At 37.3% G+C, this 17,761-nt stretch overlaps 5 protein-coding genes across 5 annotated transcripts; 3 read left to right on the top strand and 2 right to left on the bottom strand.

Annotated features, from left to right (window-relative positions):
- Positions 1–1,475: 1,475 nt before the first annotated feature.
- LOC126377152 (luciferin sulfotransferase) lies at positions 1,476–9,670 on the bottom strand. Its single transcript, XM_050024842.1, has 6 exons — positions 9,302–9,670; positions 8,741–8,817; positions 7,845–8,039; positions 5,265–5,418; positions 3,947–4,190; positions 1,476–1,723 (listed from the first exon to the last, which is right to left on the bottom strand). The coding sequence occupies exons 1-6, from the start codon at positions 9,507–9,509 to the stop codon at positions 1,606–1,608; spliced, it is 996 nt and encodes a 331-aa protein (XP_049880799.1). The 5' UTR covers positions 9,510–9,670; the 3' UTR covers positions 1,476–1,605.
- Positions 9,671–12,774: 3,104 nt separating this feature from the next.
- Positions 12,775–14,145, top strand: LOC126377267 (transmembrane protein 216-like). Its single transcript, XM_050024989.1, has 2 exons — positions 12,775–13,090; positions 13,662–14,145. Exons 1-2 carry the CDS (start codon positions 12,865–12,867, stop codon positions 13,853–13,855), a joined length of 420 nt encoding a protein of 139 aa, XP_049880946.1. The 5' UTR covers positions 12,775–12,864; the 3' UTR covers positions 13,856–14,145.
- A 129-nt stretch (positions 14,146–14,274) lies between these two features.
- Positions 14,275–15,303, bottom strand: LOC126377232 (28S ribosomal protein S10, mitochondrial). Its single transcript, XM_050024935.1, has 3 exons — positions 15,134–15,303; positions 14,733–14,986; positions 14,275–14,576 (listed from the first exon to the last, which is right to left on the bottom strand). The coding sequence occupies exons 1-3, from the start codon at positions 15,146–15,148 to the stop codon at positions 14,327–14,329; spliced, it is 519 nt and encodes a 172-aa protein (XP_049880892.1). The 5' UTR covers positions 15,149–15,303; the 3' UTR covers positions 14,275–14,326.
- Positions 15,304–15,383: 80 nt separating this feature from the next.
- LOC126377127 (zinc finger protein 652-like) lies at positions 15,384–17,078 on the top strand. The gene has a single exon (XM_050024805.1). It carries the CDS (start codon positions 15,519–15,521, stop codon positions 16,734–16,736), a length of 1,218 nt encoding a protein of 405 aa, XP_049880762.1. The 5' UTR covers positions 15,384–15,518; the 3' UTR covers positions 16,737–17,078.
- A 156-nt stretch (positions 17,079–17,234) lies between these two features.
- LOC126377256 (dynein light chain roadblock-type 2-like) lies at positions 17,235–17,722 on the top strand. Its single transcript, XM_050024979.1, has one exon. The coding sequence runs from the start codon at positions 17,282–17,284 to the stop codon at positions 17,573–17,575; it is 294 nt and encodes a 97-aa protein (XP_049880936.1). The 5' UTR covers positions 17,235–17,281; the 3' UTR covers positions 17,576–17,722.
- The last annotated feature ends 39 nt before the right edge of the window (positions 17,723–17,761 follow it).

Raw genomic sequence — 17,761 nt, forward strand, 5'->3', positions numbered from 1 at the left:
ATTTGTATGTCATCCAGTCATCCAACAAGTCGTAGTGGAGCCACATTTGTAACCTACCCATTTTATCTGACCTATCCCTTTCTTATCCAACCTCACCCTTTTTTACCCGTACCATTTTTTTATATGAGCTAACCCTTTATTATCTAACTGTACCCTTTTTAGATCTAGCCTAACTCTATTTTACCTAACCAAACCTTTTTTGGAACTTACCTAACCCTTTTTTATCTAATCTAACCCTCTTTTGGATCTAACCGAACCCTTTCTCCATCTAACCTAACCCATTTTTATCTAACCTAACCCTTTTTTATCTTACGTAATATACTTATTTATTATTTTTATTGAATGATACGCGATCAAACGAACAGATAAACAGTTTTATGTGGTAAAACAAGACTTACTTTACTTTTTAGAGAAGATATTATTGAGCTCCAATTGATCATTTTTACGAAAAGGTTACGAACACTTCCCAATTGTCCACTCCGACTGCTATCCGCTATCCTTAAAAATGAGGGACTTTCCAGGCTACGTTCCTCAAAAACATTATAGATGGCGCTGTACAGTTTTTTCTTTGTTTAACCTTCTAATTTCATGAATAACAGACATAATGGTGCTAATTCCTGTAAACACCATCTAATTTTATTTTAAGTTATATCTGTCATTTTCTTATCCGCCGAAAAGGAAAGGGACGGGTAATCGACAAGCATAAAATTTATGGAACACACGTCAATTTTAAGCACAAATCTAAAACAACCGTCTAAAAATTCGCCCGGGTTATTCATTTATTTACTCATTCTTCCTAAAATTAAGAGCTGTCAATATCATCCGTCCCTTTCCTTTTCGGCGGATAAGAAAATGACAGGTATAACTTAAAGTAAAATTAAGAGATGTCTGCAGGAATCGGGGCCAATGCATCTTTGTTTTTGGGTATAAATGCCCTTTTTATGACACCCAGGCAGGCATAACACAATTACATATTCCACGCATAAATTATTCAGATCAAAATATTTTTATAAGTACCTATGTACTGCTGCCGTTACATTGTATTTTTGAATAATTATGTACTTACCCGAGTAATGAGAAAATAGGTAATTATCACGCTAAAGCTGTACAACGCCATCTATATTGTTTTTGGTGAACGTTTAGAAAGGCCTTCATTGTCGCCGGGGAAGTGACAAGTGGGAAGAAAATTCCCAATTGTCACCTCGGAGCTTACCGCTAGACCACTGGGAAAATCCATACATCCATCAACAATTAATAAAACCCTCATCATCATCATCAGCCCATTAACGTCCCCACTGCTGGGGCACGGGCCTTCCCTATGGATGGATAGGGAGATCGGGCCTTAAACCATCACGCGGGCCCAGTGCGGATTGATGGTTATTAACGACTGCTAATGCAGCCGGGACCAACGGCTTAACGTGCCTTTCGAAGCACGGAGGAGCTCGAGATGAAAACTTTAATAAAACCCTAATACATATAAAAACTTACTGTATTTATTCCATAAACAGTTTAGCACGAAAGTGTAATAATTAAAATAAGTAGCACTATAAAATAAGCTTTGAAAATTAGAAAATTACAAAGTGTAAAACCAACACCCTTACAGACCTACTCAAAGGTAAGGCCGGTTCCCTTCATGTGCTGCTCAGCCCACTGGTCGAATCTTCTAGACAAATCGTCAGACATGTAGTTCTTCCAATCCCCTATCTCACCTTTTCTTATGAATCTGGAAAAAGAAAAATGATATTTTAAGAAGACATTCATGGCAAGGTGACAATGGGGATAAAGCATATGCAGGTTTTTTTATAGTTAGAGGGAGGAGGGGAGAGGAAGACTGGAGGCAGGCATACCTATACTAAACTCAGGAGCGATCCAGCTTTTATGTCAGAGGGGTCACCAGGTTGCGGACAACCTATCTCCGTATATAGATAAATTGCAGTGTCACCCATATCCCAAGCTGTGGCCTAGAGGGGGGCATGATCCCCCTGACCCCTCCCCCCTCGGATCCGCCCATGACTAAACTTTAGCCAGGCTAAAGTCAAGACTCATTTTAGCTATCGCAGCAAATATGCCTTATGACATAATGACAAACCAAAATAGCGAAAAATCCATTAGCCTAAACTTATTTATTCGCAGGCCTAAACAATATTTATTGTTAAAAATGAAAAAATATGCCAAAAAATAAATAATTATGCCAAATCATTATGACAACAAAAAATTGGCAAAAAAGGAATCCCGTTGCAATCTTTGGAAACTTGTGGTCATATCATAAGTGTTTGTTTGAAGTGTCTATGATGTGACAATAATGCAATAAGGGGTTAAAAAGCCCACATTAAAAAGTGCAATACTTATTGCTTTTTAGGTGAATTGGTCTGTCTGCTGTGACCTTTTAAACCTCTGTTTGTTTGTCCGTATGTAGAAGTATATTCCCAGTGACTCACACAACGGCCTCCGCGGTCCAGTGGATGAGCGTTGTGCTCACGATCCGGAGGTCCCGGGTTCGAATCCCGGTGGGGACAAATCACAAAAATCACTTTGTGATCCCTAGTTTGGTTAGGACATTACAGGCTGATCACCTGATTGTCCAAAAGTAATAAGATCCGTGCTTCGGAAGGCACGTTAAGCCGTTGGTCCCGGTTATTACTTACTGATGTAAGTACGTAGTCGTTACATGAGTCATGTCAGGGGCCTATGGCGGCTCAGTAATAACCCTGACACCAGGGTTGATGGGGTTGGTAATTCACCTCACAATCCAAACGATAGAAGAAGAAGTGACTCACATTTTATACAATGTAGGCAGGTACCTACCTATATTCGTATAAATTAGTGAATAACTTGAACTAGATCACGTAACTAACTGAACGAAACGTGTAGCCGCAATGTTCAGCCGATTGGAAATAATGTTGATGATACAAAATACATAAACAATACTAAGTAAGTATGCATAATGTGTAACAATATTTGTAAGTCGTGCTAACAGTAAAAGTAGTACACATACACATACATAAACTCACCCCCGTAATCCCTAATGGGGTGGGCAGAGCCATAAGTAATCAAAGACAACTTGCAGCCACTGTTGACACAAAGTCCTAAGATGGATAATAACCTTATGGTGATAAGTGATCAGCCTATCGCCCATAACATTAGTCCGTCGTTTAGAGGACACAGTCCCTCTGTCGGATTTTACGACATGCCCGGCAAAAGCAGTAATTATACTTAAATCCGAAATTTTATTTTTGACTTGTTTTAAGTTTACGTTACAATTTTACTAGTCCATAATATTTAAGCAGAGATATAAGGCGATCCTCACACGACGCGGATTATGTTGCGGTACGCGCTGTGAAGCTCTTTCTGTCTATCCGTGTGAGAATCGCCTAAAACTACAAATCGACAGAAGACAGATATTCTAAAAAAAAACAAGATGCCAAGAAAAGTCACACACAGGGTGTTAGTGATACCGTACCGAATACTGAGAGGGATGATTCAGTTCATGCTCCTGAGTCAATATTATACAATTTTCCGCCGCAAAATTCCTGATTTCTTTGGTTTTGAAATTATTTTAGTCTATACTTTTGCGATGGAATATTCCACTTGATATCAACCCAGAATCATGGTCTGAATCATACCTCAAAGTTTTCGTTACGGCGTCACTATTTTCTTCAAATCAAATATACTTTATTGCACAGAACTAAAATTTCAACAATCAGACATAACACATGAAAACAGTACAACTTATTGCTCTAGAGCAATTTCTTCCAGGCAACCACCAAAAGGAAACAAACATTTTCTTGTCGGAAATTCATGAAAATTTTAGTGTCTTTTTAATTATTTTCAGTTTCAAACTTTTGCGATGGAAAATTCCACTTGATATGAACTCTGAATAATGGTCTCAGTCATCCCTCCAAGTATTCGTTACGGTGTCACTAGCACCCTGTGTGACATCACTCACCTAAGTTTGGTCTGCTCCAAATAGCTCTTGCCGAAGGACTTCTCCAGAATCGCCTCAAGGTTGACAGCTCTGTTACTCTTCATGTTCTGGAAGGACAGATGGTCACACAGCTTGTCCACTTGCGAGTCCGTCAGGGTCTTCCCGAGGAAGGTAGCGGTCTTGCGGATGACTGACGGGAGGTCATGCTTCATCTCTTCGAACTTGATGAAGAGGAGGTTCGGGTCGTTACGGCGGTTCCAGAAACCTGGACGAGAAATTACATGGCTGTTTATCTAACTGTCTTGGCGGTAGACCTAAACAATTTCGACAATTATCTTTGCAAGAAAAGTAATTAGTAGAGTCCGCTCCACGAGAGACATCCCACGGCAATGGCGCTAACGCAGAATAACACAGGCAGGCTTAGAATTATTGTCAATTAGTTCCATTAAAATCCGCGGGACGCCTTGCGTGGCGCGTACTCTAAGTACATAATAGGTCTAGTGAAATGCTTTATTTACATCCAATTACAGTGAAACCTGGTTAAGTGTGACATCAAGGGACCTGCAATGTCGTTTCACTTATAGAGGTATTTCAGTTATACAGGTGCGATCATTAAATAAAATAACGTGTTATGTATTTTTCAAATAAACATCTGTATGATAGTAAAGCGAAACTAAAAATGAAGGTAATTGAAGCTCAAAATTTGTACTTACGTACTTGGAATTACGTGTGGAATTTGTGGGTAGAATAAAAATGAGTAAACAAACAATGTTATCTCAGTTACAGAGGTTTATGCATATACAATTTACTCGCTGTCTCAGTTAGGGGTAATTATGATGATAAATCGAAAGAACGAATCCCAGATATAGAGGCTTACCTCGTCCCACTAACAGAGGTAATTCAGTGCCAAAGTGTTGGGACCTCAGCATGAGTTCCAGTTATGGAGGTTTCTCACTTATCCAGGTCCCACTTAACCAAGTTTCACTGTACTTACTAAAACCTTTATAGTAAAGGTACTACGTAAGCAAGACCACAAGGTAGTGTGTGTCAAGTGTTATTTACTAAAACCTTTATAGTAAAGGTACTATAAGGTAGTAAAGGTACTAGGGTCTTGCTTATAGTCCAAATCACATTTTTTATTTCTTTTTCAAGTTGCCTAAACTAATAATAAAGTAACTATTGCGTGTAATAATTCGCATTTTAGGTAAGTACCTATTTCTATTTGTACCTATTTTTGTGTGTGTATGTGTATTTATTTGTTAATGTATGTAATAAATAGATTTAAAAAAATATCTAGATAAGTATGTCAAAATTAAACTCAAATGTTGGACAAACTCACCGAGAATATGGTTCCACACGGGCCCAAAAGGCGCACGGTCCTTCATGAAGAGATCGCAGAACTCCTCAAATGTGCCCTTGAGGCCGTGCACCAGCGTGCAGTAGTGGTAGTAGGACACAACCATGTCTTTGGGGTTACGTGATGTGTAGATCACCTAAGGATTATAAGGAACCTTTAAACTTTAACATAAATAGCCTATACATACAGGGTGTTAGTCACATCATAATGATACTGAGAGGGATGATTCAGACCATGATTCTGAGTTGATATCAAGTGGAATTTTCCGTCGCAAAATCCATTACTTTTATTTGTTTTTTTTTTTTGTTTAGTTCTATGAAAATACCACTTGATATTAACTCGGAATAATGAGCTGAATCATCCCCCTCAGTATTTATTATGATGTCACTTACACCCTGTACAAGTACATACAAGTAGCTATACAATTAGATAGGGGGATGATTCAGATTATGATTCTGAGTTGATATCAAGTGGATATTCCAGTCGGAAAATTCATGAATATTTTTGTTTTTTTTTTATTATGTTCTGTTCCATACTTTTGCAACGGAAAATTCCACTAGACCCTCAAAGTTTTCGTCACGATGTCACTGACACCTGTATATAAGTTGTCCATAATAAATAAATAAATAAATATTACGCCCCTTACTCATGTAACGACCACATACCCATATAGTGATAAAACGGGAAGCCGTATCGCCGTCTATAATGGTCGAGTCAACTTTGTTATGAAAAACTACACACATAAAGTACATACTATTATTATGTCATTAAGTACACAGTTTTCAACATTGATGTATAATATATGTTACCTACTATTTCAATTTCCCTATATTACACCAAACCGTATTACTTCTGTACCTAAACCAGTTGTACTTCATCCATACCAAGTATAACCCAACTAGTTATACTATGTAGGAAGTAACGGTCAGCGATTCTCGTTAGGAAATAAGTAAGTACATTGACTATAATGCACTTTAGTGCACTTTCTGATGTTGTGCAATCATTTCTCCTGAATATTACTTTTATGTTAACACGCAGAAGTTATGTAATATTTGTGCATTATGAACTATGGAACGATTTCGTAGGAAAATAGTGACAGGTCACTGATGGTTAATAATAAACCAGTACCAAAATAATGTGGCTAATAGACCTGACTAATAGACCACCCTTGTAAACGTTCATTTCTTGTTTGTGATGTAACTAGTTGTTAAGTGATATAAAGTATATTATTATAGACCAGACTAATATACCAGACTAATAGACCAGACTAATATACCAGACTAATAGACCAGACTAATAGACCAGACTAATAGACCAGACTAATAGACCAGACTAATAGACCAGACTAATAGACCAGACTAATAGACCAGACTAATAGACCAGACTAATAGACCAGACTAATTTCGTTTCTATTATTTACTATGGATGTTGTTGAGTGTATTGGACGTAATTTATTGTTTCTAATTTGGTTAATGTAAGTATAATATTTGCTTTATTTGATTCACTTTATTTTTTCTTTTTAATTAATGTACGCAATTCTATTACAAATATATAATCTCGCTTTACTTTAGGAACACGTTGTGCCCGTTCGGCGGCGCGGCGGTCGAATGGAAAAAAAAATATTTTGTTTGTAAGTACTAGTAGTAACCAAACTACTTTACCGACCGAGCTAGAATCGGGGTGCGGCGCGCGCGATATACATATAGGTTCTAACACAGACAGACTACACAATACACATTCATGGAATTCGTATTTGTTTATATTATTATATTTGTTTACTAGTTTTACCTATATTAATAACTTTCTTTTTTATTCTAACCTTAAGTATTTACGTATACATCTTTGCGATAATATTTGTCTATGTACACTCTAATTCTATTAAAATAATTTGGTATATATTATAAAGTATATTTTGGAATTGAATTGGAATATATACACCATTAACACATGTTTATGAAATACGATGTTCGTGCGTCACCCAACAGGGTCCACATAATATCAGCGTCGTGGTTCACGCCGCGACTTGTGCTGAGTGAGGCCCTTTTATCTCAGGACGTCCACCACCACCTTATGGTCATTTCGACAAACATCCGTCTTGCTTTTTTGTAATTGTTTTAGTGGAAATTTGATATGATGTTGTTGTCTTTTTTTGTGAGTGGCGTCCTTTTATAATAAACTTTTTCTATTCTATTCTATTCTATTCTATACTAATAGACCAGACTAATAGACCAGACTAATAGACCAGACTAATAGACCAGACTAATAGACCAGACTAATAGACCAGACTAATAGACCAGAATAATAGACCAGACTAATAGACCAGACTAATAGACCAGACTAATAGACCAGACTAATAGACCAGACTAATAGACCAGACTAATAGACCAGACTAATAGACCAGACTAATAGACCAGACTAATAGACCAGACTAATAGACCAGACTTATAGACCAGACTAATAGACCAGACTAATAGACTAGAATAATAGACCAGACGAACAAACCAGACTGATGCAGGGACTCGAGGTCCTCTTCACGGACTCGTCGTGAGAATGAAACCTTACCTTAGCCCTAGCAGATCCATCTTCCTTGGTGATATTGATGGGCAGCAGGTCCCACGGCAGATGGCTGCGGATGTAGCGAGGGTGCGCGAGCCGGTATTTGACCAGGTCCACTGATGTCCCCTTCACAGACTCGTCATGCCACTCCGCGTGCCCATCCACCATGATGCACGAAAGTTCCACTAGGGGGCAGCGGATCTAAGAGACGCCGGGAAAAGGGGGTAACTTTAAAAAAAAATATAGCGTCGGCTTGATGACGATACATAGATCGAAAAAAATTCGCATGGACGAGGACCCGGTGGTGTAATGGTTAACACACCCGTCCTGGCTTAACAAGAGCTGCGGTTTCAAATCCCGTCCAAGTAAATTTTTTTTCGATTTAATTTTCTCTTTCAATTATACTTAGTATAAAAAATGGCCGTCAGATGTGCTGCTACATTGCTGAATTTATAAATAGTAAATCGAGGCTCATAAGCCTCAAAAAAAACTAAAATTACGTGTACCCAAACAGCATAAGAAATGCAACGTTTTTCTCCAAATTCCACAAATACGAGTAAATTTTAGGATTCCGTAGCCAAATGGCAAAAACGGAACCCTCATGGATGCGTCATGTCTGTCTGTCCGTCCGTATGTCACAGACACTTTTTAAAGTTAAGTGTTAAAAAAGGCTCTCTCGTTGATATCTTTTGTATGAAACTATCAATGGCGAAGAAGAAATAGTACATTAATATAATGTTCATCACTCTCTTGTCGGTGTAGCATTATTCATGCTATGTTTAGGGAAAAATAGGGCAGTGGTTTCCCTTTTATACTAAATTTGTTATATATTTTTTTGATAATTATGTACTTAGTAATTATATTAATTTCATTATCTTAATTAAGTAAAAAACCATACTCACCTGTTGCAAAGATTTAGCTCCCTCGTAATCCAAATCGTGGCCAATAAGCCACACCATTTCTTGGCACCAAGTTGAACCTGCACAATAAAACAGAAAATATCTTAATACATCATTATCTCCCTGGCATTGTCCCGTTTTATTGGGTCCGCTTATCTAACCTGAAGATTTGACAGGTCCGGTTTCAGGTTAAGGAAATCGTTATTCTCAAAAGAAATTTACATTTCACTTCATGAGAACTTATAATGTAACAAAATATAAAATATCTTCTTAATACATAAACAAATATAAACATAAATACATAAAATCACGCCCATAATTCCTAATGGGGTGGGCTGAGCCAGAAGTAGTCTTAACGCAATTTGCAGCCACTTTTAATGAGAAGTCTTAAAGATGCATATAACGGCCGATCATGTTAGAGACATCAAAATCCCGCTGTCGGTTTAAACGACACGCTTGGGAAGTTAAACATACAGCTACTATCTGTGTTTTTTATTGTCTCCTTGACCAGTATAGGTAGAAGAAATAATTTAAGCACACGATGTGTTTAAAAACGAAACTTACCGGTTCTAGGATAAGAACACATCCAGACGTCATCTTCCAATACCTCCATGTCCAGAATATCCTGGCCGATGGTCATATAGTCAGCTGGTAATATGACCCGTCCAGGGTTGATCTCCACCATACAATCCTTCTTCTCGAACATTCTATCCAAAAGACTTCCCGTCTCCGCGTCCAACTTTGAAAACGTTAAACTTGGCCTGGTCTTCATTTTTATTTTCTTTTTTCAAGATTTTTATTTTAGATAAATTAGGCTGAAGGGCTATTGCCCAAAGCCGTGGTAATTTAAAAAGTAAGTTTTATTTTTTTATTTATATTTCACATTGGCACGGCACGACCAGCGTAGTCTGTGATCGGAAGTGTTATGTTCGAATGCTACGCAACCAGTACTGGGTTTTCCTTAACTCTCTCTGACTTTCATTTCTCTAGGAACTAACGTAAACGCTTGCGCACTTAGCCGCAATAATGTCTGTATTTGAACCGTACTGAGCTTTTAGTGTGTTTATGCGATAATTGGCGGTTAGTTTTATTTATGTAATACTATAATGTCGCTTAACAAGGAAGACGCGCTTTATAATAGTACCTATTGTCTTGGTTCAAAGATACGCTTTGTTGAATGTTCAACGATCAAAGACGTAAAAAGAAGTCGCAATCATTAGATGGTCAACCAGGTACTTAATTTATTTTTTTGATAAATAGCCGATCACCCTTAGGTTTTTAGCTTTCCGCAATGCAAATCTATCACAAGGAGGGATCTTTGCATGATAGTCGATATTATATTTTGTTGCCCTGCAGGTTATAATGCACAAGACGACCTTTTAATATACAATACGGAGCTTTGTGACCAAAGGCTTAACGTGACCTCCGTAGCACGGAATCGTCTTACTTTTTCAGACAATCAGGTGATTCAAGAATGAAAAGTGCTTACCAAACAAAGGACAGTCTCACAAAGTGATTTCGTCAATGTCTCCATCGGGAATCGAACCCGGACCTCCAGATCGTGAGCCTAACATTCTAACCACTAGACCACGGAGCGCCACTACCACTATACGTAGTATTATTCATTATACTGTCCTGAAGTGGGACTGTAGGACTTACTTCAGACATTGCATTATGATTGCATAATTATGTATGTTTTTAGAACTAGCGTAGGCCTAGTTTTAATGCATACACGCAAACACTCACCTCCATTAATATGTAGTGCGTGAACAGGGAAAAAGTAAAGAAACAAAGTATCATTTACCTATAGTCTTTTAAGGAACTACGTAATAAATAGTAACTTATTTAAGTAAGTACTTAATATTGTTTGCGCAGCGTTTAACTGCAAAATCATAGTATTGCACAGACTGTTAGTGACATGACATCGTAACAAAAACTTTGAGGGATGATTCAGAGCTGATATCAAATGAAATTTTCCGTCGCAAAAGTATGAAACAGAAAATAATTTAAAAAACACAAAAAAAATTCCGACAGAAAATTCCACTTGATATCGACTCAGAATCATGGTCTGAATAATCCCCCTCAGTATTCGTTACGGTGTCACTAACACCCATACCTACAAGTACGTACAGGTGCCATACAAGTAGGTATGGGTGTTAGTGACACCGTAACAAATACTGAGAGGGATGATTCAGCTCATTATTGAGTATAATAGACTTGAAAATAATTTAAAAAAACATGAATTCCCTAAAGATAGAAAAGAAGAAAACTGCCTTTTTCCAACTGATGGTTGTTTTCTTTTTCGTAAATCATCCTTCAGACGAGACACTCCACGTTGCTCCAAATTTTATATCAATTTAACAAGAACTATCAGAATTTAGGAACACTCAACAGGGCTGCCTCCTGCTTTTGAGCTTCTAGTTTTATCTTTATTCAAGGGAAAGTCAAACATCCCTGTAAATATCTACGTAGTATATTAACAAGTTGACTGTACTGTGTAGATATTCTCAACTTTTCCCCTCGACTTGTTAACTTTTGACCTGACTTATCCAACTTATCTTCTAGGCATTACACTAGGGCTGCCATGGTTTCCGGTAAGTATAGGTGAAGGCAAGTCCGTGTTTGTAACGAGGGACTTTCCAGGCTATTTGCCCCAAAAACAATATATTTAGACGGCGTTGTACACACACACGCACACGCACAGGCACACGCACACGCACACGCACACGCACACGCACACGCACACGCACACGCACACGCACACGCACACTCACACACACACACACACACACACACACACAAACACACACGGACGCACGTATTTCATTAGTTTTACCTTAAAGTAGTAAGTGAGTACGTTATTTTTTTTTATTGCCTATTAGTAGATTTATACATTTGTAAGGCTAGGAGGAAGTTGCGAGTCATTTCCCAGCACAAGTCAATTTATTTTACTTACTGGGAAGCTATTAGGAACATGTCAGATGCATTGAAATATTTCGCGTTTGCGACATGAAAATTGAATAACAACGTATCCCAATCGGGGTGGTCAGAGTATCCACGCTTCACCGAGCTTTCTGTTAGACCAACGTGATAGGTGGTGAGCCTTATCGCCGTCTGTAATGGTCGACCCAACTGTGTGAACGAGTGATAAACTACACTGAAGATAAATCAATAAATACATTAATAAATCATTCGTCCGGCACAAATCCGGTAAATACCGAGGATGAACTGGCGCTCTCCGAAAAAACCCGATGAAAATTAAAAAGCTACAAAAAATCACTTCAACATCACAAGCCATTTTATGGGCATTATGCTTCTTAGGACTTCTGCTAAGTTGCCTTCTGATTTATCTACTTGTGACTTTGCCCGGGCATCACGGGCGTGGGTTTATGCATGTACTTATATATATATTATTAAAATTGGTCTCAACCAAATGCTTACGGCAGCCCTAAGTCCCACTCCGCTCCAAGTATACAGGTTCGCTTCCTGCCCGGCAACTTTCAGTTTCTACGTCTATGCAACAGCTGTATAGCGCGGTTATGCAGTGTTACGCACCGCAAGCGATGCGTGGATGAGCAAACTATGCACTAATGAATGAACGAATCGTTTAGTAGGTGCTCATTATTTCTGTTTTGCCAGGTTTCCTTTAGAAAATAATTGTTGGGTTACTGTTTATCAGAAAAAGAGTAAGTAAGTACATCTACCAACACCTCCATAGTGTTCAAATTAAAAGTTATACCTACCTTACGGCAGTCCTAGAAAAGCGCGGGAAAAGTTTTATTTTTCAACTCATAATAAATCGTTATTTGACAGCCGGTTACAACTAAGTATAAATTGCGTATCCGTAGCTCTTTTACCTAGGTGCAAAATCTAATTAATTAATATGTGTTATAGTGTCAGTTAATTTCAGTAATAAAATAAAGAAGAAAACTTGAAGAATAAATATTCAGTCAATGACAGTTAAATCAATAAGCGCGCGCAATGCGCAAGGAGCCTGTTTTGAATTCTACATTTTAGTTAGTTCCGGTCCCCGCCATTCCCTTGCGCCTTTCCCCTTTCCCGTATCCATCGAAACGTCAAAATCAAAAAAGTATAAACAAAAACTGATTTTCATAATTTTGTACAAAATGGCAAACATAAATTCCAGTTTGGCTTATGAAATATTATTGTATCTTAATAGTTTTTATTTGTTAATGTTTTTTGTTTGTGAAGTGGCTATGGGCATCTTGAAAGCTATAAACGTGACTTATCCAGAAAATGCATTAGTTACAGAAGGAGGTATTTTCCTAGCACTTTGTTTGGTGGAAGTCGTCCGTATATTCTTGGGAAGGCGAGGAAACTTGGCTAGCAAGAGTAAGTGAAGTGACATTGTGGTGACTTGTTCTTTCCTTCCTGTTTGGCTAAAACATTTTCTTTATTTTTTATGGTGTCTTTTTAGTGATGTTTGTGAAAGTTAAAATCTTAAAATCATATATTTTTTTAAACTTGTTATCTTTTTAAAAAGTATGTAATTTTTATCATTACCTTTTTATTTTACTTGTTAACAATCGTAGCAGCGCAAATTTCTATTTATTTGCCCTTAGGCTTTTTATGAGGAGCTCGGTGGCGCAGCGGTTAACGCGCTCGGTCTGCGATTGTTGAAGTTAAGCAACTTTCGCAAAGGCCGGTCATAGGATGGGTGACCACAAAAAAAAAAAAGTTTTCATCTCGAACTCCTCCGTGCTTCGGAAGGCACGTTAAGCCGTTGGTCCCGGCTGCATTAGCAGTCGTTAATAACCATCAATCCGCACTGGGCCCGCGTGGTGGTTTAAGGCCCGATCTCCCTATCCATCCATAGGGAAGGCCCGTGCCCCAGCAGTGGGGACGTTAATGGGCTGGTGATGATGAGGTTTTTTATAAATAATAATAAAATTTTCCATTGCAGAACTACCAGTATTCCTCTCCGTAGTCCTCACTATTCCGTCTGCCATTGGAGTGTGCTACTTCCTAATCTACCAGACATACATTCTACGGTTGGAATACATTTGGTGTGCAGTGATGCTTATGTTCCACGCACTAGAGCTTGGCTTTGCCATCCTCTTCATCCTTACTGTTTGTAAGAACCAACAGTATGAATAGAATAAAGCCAAATCTTCAGTGCCAACGAGATACTGATGCCAAACATAGACTGATTGATTATATAGGTGGAAAGTTAAGAGTGTTGTTTATAAATGAGGAAACATTATTAGATGTAGGTACCCACTATGTGACAATGTGATGCCAGTAATGTTACCTAATTAGCACAATAATAGCTTTTAAGATGATAACTACTATAATTAATAGTTAAAACTGTTAGTTTAGAATAGTTCAATATGTTGTTGTAACTATTCAATTACTACTTAGATACTATTTAAAGCCTAAATTTTACTAACTAGGAATAGATAACCCTTGTAAATGTAAGAATAATAGTTTTTCAATTTAATATGGTATTCTGTGTCTTAATGAATAAAGTATACTGTTCCAAAATATCTGCTGTAAGCAGAAATTAAAATAATGTATAAAATTCAACTTTTATTTAACTAAATATATCTATACTACATAAATCATAACTTATTTGCTAGGGGGTGTAATATGGTCTGGGATCTTCTGGCATTCAACTTTGGTCACTTTCAATGCACATCCCTCCGGAAGATTTCGTTCTATGTACTCCAAATATGTATCGGCTGTGGAACCGGTTAGTCTTTGTAAATGTATGAATCTAAAGTATGTACGGATTTCGTACTGGACTTTATGTTTTTTGTAGATGTGTACACAACGGAGCAGGGTGTGTCGTTCTTTCTCAGCTTTTCTGAGTGCCCAACTGTAACGAAACAATAAATTCTTGTCAATTATGCTTATTAAGGTTTATCATAAAATCTAGAAAATTACCATAAAACAAATTTAACATAAAAATGCTGGGAATACAGTACCTACCAAAGGACATTGTACCTACTTTTGTTATATTTTTTATACAAACCTTTTCGTAACTTCGATCCCCAAATTCGCTGCGGCTGCGACACAAAACCACGAGTAACTCAACAAAACAGCTGGATCTATGCCCCTCATCTCCAATTCTACCCTTTTATACAGCTTGTCCAACTCAACAGCTGCTGGTGGAGCTACATTTTCCACTGGTTTTATTGGAGTAACTGTGGCGGTCGCAAGGGGTCTTATAAAATTCTGATTGGTAAGTAAGGTGCTTCGGACGACTGGGGCCGAGCGCCAGATACTCTGAAAGGTTAGAATAAAAAGTTATTTTATATAATAATATGCTAAAACAATGGAAGTACTGAGCATTTGTATATACAAGCTGCACAATAAATAATGGGCAGCAAAATACAGCTTCAAATAAAAATAACAAACCTAACATAACCTCACCTTAACTATGTTCATCTTGCAGATTTATTGCAATTGGATCAATTTGTCGTTTGATTCTGATACTCTGGCAGAGAAATATACTGGCGTGTAAATACAAATAGTTTAATTATAAACATAAATCCCCATTCCGCAGCCACTAAAACCAACCTACAAATCTGACAAGAATGACATTTGCGTTTTCGTTTTTAAAATCAGTATTAATTTTGTAAAAGATTTTTTTTATTTTAATTTTTGAACGATTGCGTAATTGTCAAATAAATATTTCGAATATCAATACCTACAGTTTATAGGTGTTATTTTATTTGGTTTTAGAGGGATTTAGCATTTACATAGCATAATATAAACTGATGTATTATATACGAACAGAGCACTTCCGACTTCTAAAATGGTATCATCATGGGTGCTGTTAAACCTCTTGCACTGTAAACGATTCAATCGGAGGAGATCTTCGAAGTGCAATTCCAAGTGTGGTAAAGAAGATGAGGACCAGGGTGCATCTAGAGATGATGTCTCAAGGTCGTTAAGTTTGAAGACTGAAGACGAACAATGTGAATATGATCAAACTCTCTGTAGAGTTTGCCTCAAAGAAGGTAGTATACCAATCTTCGAAAGTGGAGATTTATCTACCGATTTAAACACTATCGCTGGAATAGAAGTAAGTTTTGATGATACACATCCTAAGAATTTATGCGAGTCCTGTAATGCTTTGCTGCAAGGGGCTATATTGTTTAGAAAGACTGCCCAACAGTCTGATGGTTTATTAAAACAGCCTAGACAGAATCCACCGAAACCAGAACCAAATAATGGTAATGGTAACTTTACTGACACTGAAGAAGATGTAGAAAATTCCACAGAAGACCCTGCTTTTAATTTTGGGGAGGAAGAAGATGAAGAAGAGGAAGAACGAAAAATAAAATTAGAAAATGAACCGGACAGATTTCATTGCAAAAAATGTACTCTGGATTTTAATACTTATGAAGAATATAAAGAACACAGATTGTCTAAGGAGCATGAAAACTTGAGAAAGAACTGTCCAATTTGCAATAAGAGCTACCAAGCAACATACTTGAAACGTCACATTTTGATCCACAATATGGACTATCAATACATTTGTGACATTTGTGGTAAGAAATTCACAATACATGGGCAGTTCAACAGACATAGGGTAACACATTTCATTGGCGATTTGCCATTCAAATGTTCTTTATGTCCTTACAGAGGACGCTTTAGGGAATCATTGAAGACCCATATGAGAGTACACACAGGTGACAAGCCACATCAATGCCCACACTGTCCGTCACGGTTCTTTACAAACAAAAGCAATCTTAATAAACATTTATTCACACATAAGGCACAACACGATTTCAAATGCGGTCAATGTCAACATGGGTTTTATAATAAAAGGGATTTGGAAATTCATTACAAAGTGGTTCATATTGGAATAAAAGACCATGTTTGTAATCTTTGTGGGAAAGCTTTTGGGTACCGAAAGCAGATGATGAAACATCAATTGAAAGTCCACAAGAGAGATAAGCTAAGGAGTGGACGAGTGCCGTTATATCTCCAGCTGGAAAAGAAAATGCTAGAAGGAAAAGAGACTTGAAAATTGTTTATGATTATTCTCTGTAGAATAATCTTTAACATGTGATTGCCTTGAGCTTAAGTGATATACACTACAGAACACGCTTCCAGTTACTAGATAACTAAAAAGGAGCAACTAAAAATAAAATCATAATAACTGCTTATGGTCTGCTGATCAGCTACCAGTCATGATCATAATTATATTATTATGTTTAGGCACAAAAATTAAAAAAATACTTGATTCAAGCATTCAGGTCAGTTAAATCTGATGTATGATCAGGCGACATTTTTTTAAATTTTGAGATTGTTTCTACATTGTAAATTATATGCTGCAAAAACAATAAAGTACTGTCTTTAAAAATTATTATCCATTTTTATTATGTTTTATTGGTCTACCTCCAAACCTCTTTGCGTTCCAAAGATTATAAAAAATAAAAAGTTTCAATTTTGAATTTCGAAACAACACTGTCACTGGCAATGTCCAGATATAAGAATTGTGTCAAAAATATTTAAAGTTCGTTACTATGATTTTTAGAGCGATTCGAAAGTAAACAGCCATAAGGAAATATGGCGAACGAGGCAGAGGAAACTGTGCGTAAACTAGCAACCCATAAGGGTGTTTCTGGCGTGATAATCATCAATGGAGAAGGTATACCCATCAAGAGTACCTTGGAAAACCATGTCTCAGTTCAATATGCCGGACTCATGTCTTCGCTAGTCGACAAAGCTAAAGCGGTGGTCCGCGATTTGGATCCTACGAATGACTTGACGTTTCTAAGGATTAGAAGCAAGAAGAGCGAGGTTATGGTAGCTCCTGATAAAGAATTCATTCTCATAGTGGTCCAAAACCCTGTCGAATGACGAAGGCTTCTGGCGTTTTGGGCCAAAGTTTATCTTATTAGAAAAAATTTAGACTTTTTTGTGAAGTGAGAATAGTGATTTATTTTCATCTGTTGAAGGTCGTATTCGTTTTCTGTTTTAGTTAATGTTGTAAATTTACGATTATGGTTGTGGAATTAAACACGTAATATTATTTTAAAGGTTTAT

This window comes from Pectinophora gossypiella, chromosome 22 (genome assembly GCF_024362695.1).
Source record: "Pectinophora gossypiella chromosome 22, ilPecGoss1.1, whole genome shotgun sequence".
NCBI lineage: Eukaryota > Metazoa > Arthropoda > Insecta > Lepidoptera > Gelechiidae > Pectinophora > Pectinophora gossypiella.

Coding starts and splice junctions, on each gene's coding strand:
- LOC126377152 (XM_050024842.1), bottom strand. CDS start 9,509: ATGAAGACCAGGCCAAGTTTAACGTTTTCAAAGTTGGACGCGGAGACG. Junction 8,818..9,301: donor GTGTTCTTATCCTAGAACCG/GTAAGTTTCGTT, acceptor TTTATTGTGCAG/GTTCAACTTGGTGCCAAGAA. Junction 4,191..5,264: donor CGTGTGGAACCATATTCTCG/GTGAGTTTGTCC, acceptor TTTCTCGTCCAG/GTTTCTGGAACCGCCGTAAC.
- LOC126377267 (XM_050024989.1), top strand. CDS start 12,865: ATGGCAAACATAAATTCCAGTTTGGCTTATGAAATATTATTGTATCTT. Junction 13,091..13,661: donor AGGAAACTTGGCTAGCAAGA/GTAAGTGAAGTG, acceptor TTTCCATTGCAG/AACTACCAGTATTCCTCTCC.
- LOC126377232 (XM_050024935.1), bottom strand. Junction 14,577..14,732: donor GGGATCGAAGTTACGAAAAG/GTTTGTATAAAA, acceptor GTTTCGTTACAG/TTGGGCACTCAGAAAAGCTG.
- LOC126377127 (XM_050024805.1), top strand. CDS start 15,519: ATGGTATCATCATGGGTGCTGTTAAACCTCTTGCACTGTAAACGATTC.
- LOC126377256 (XM_050024979.1), top strand. CDS start 17,282: ATGGCGAACGAGGCAGAGGAAACTGTGCGTAAACTAGCAACCCATAAG.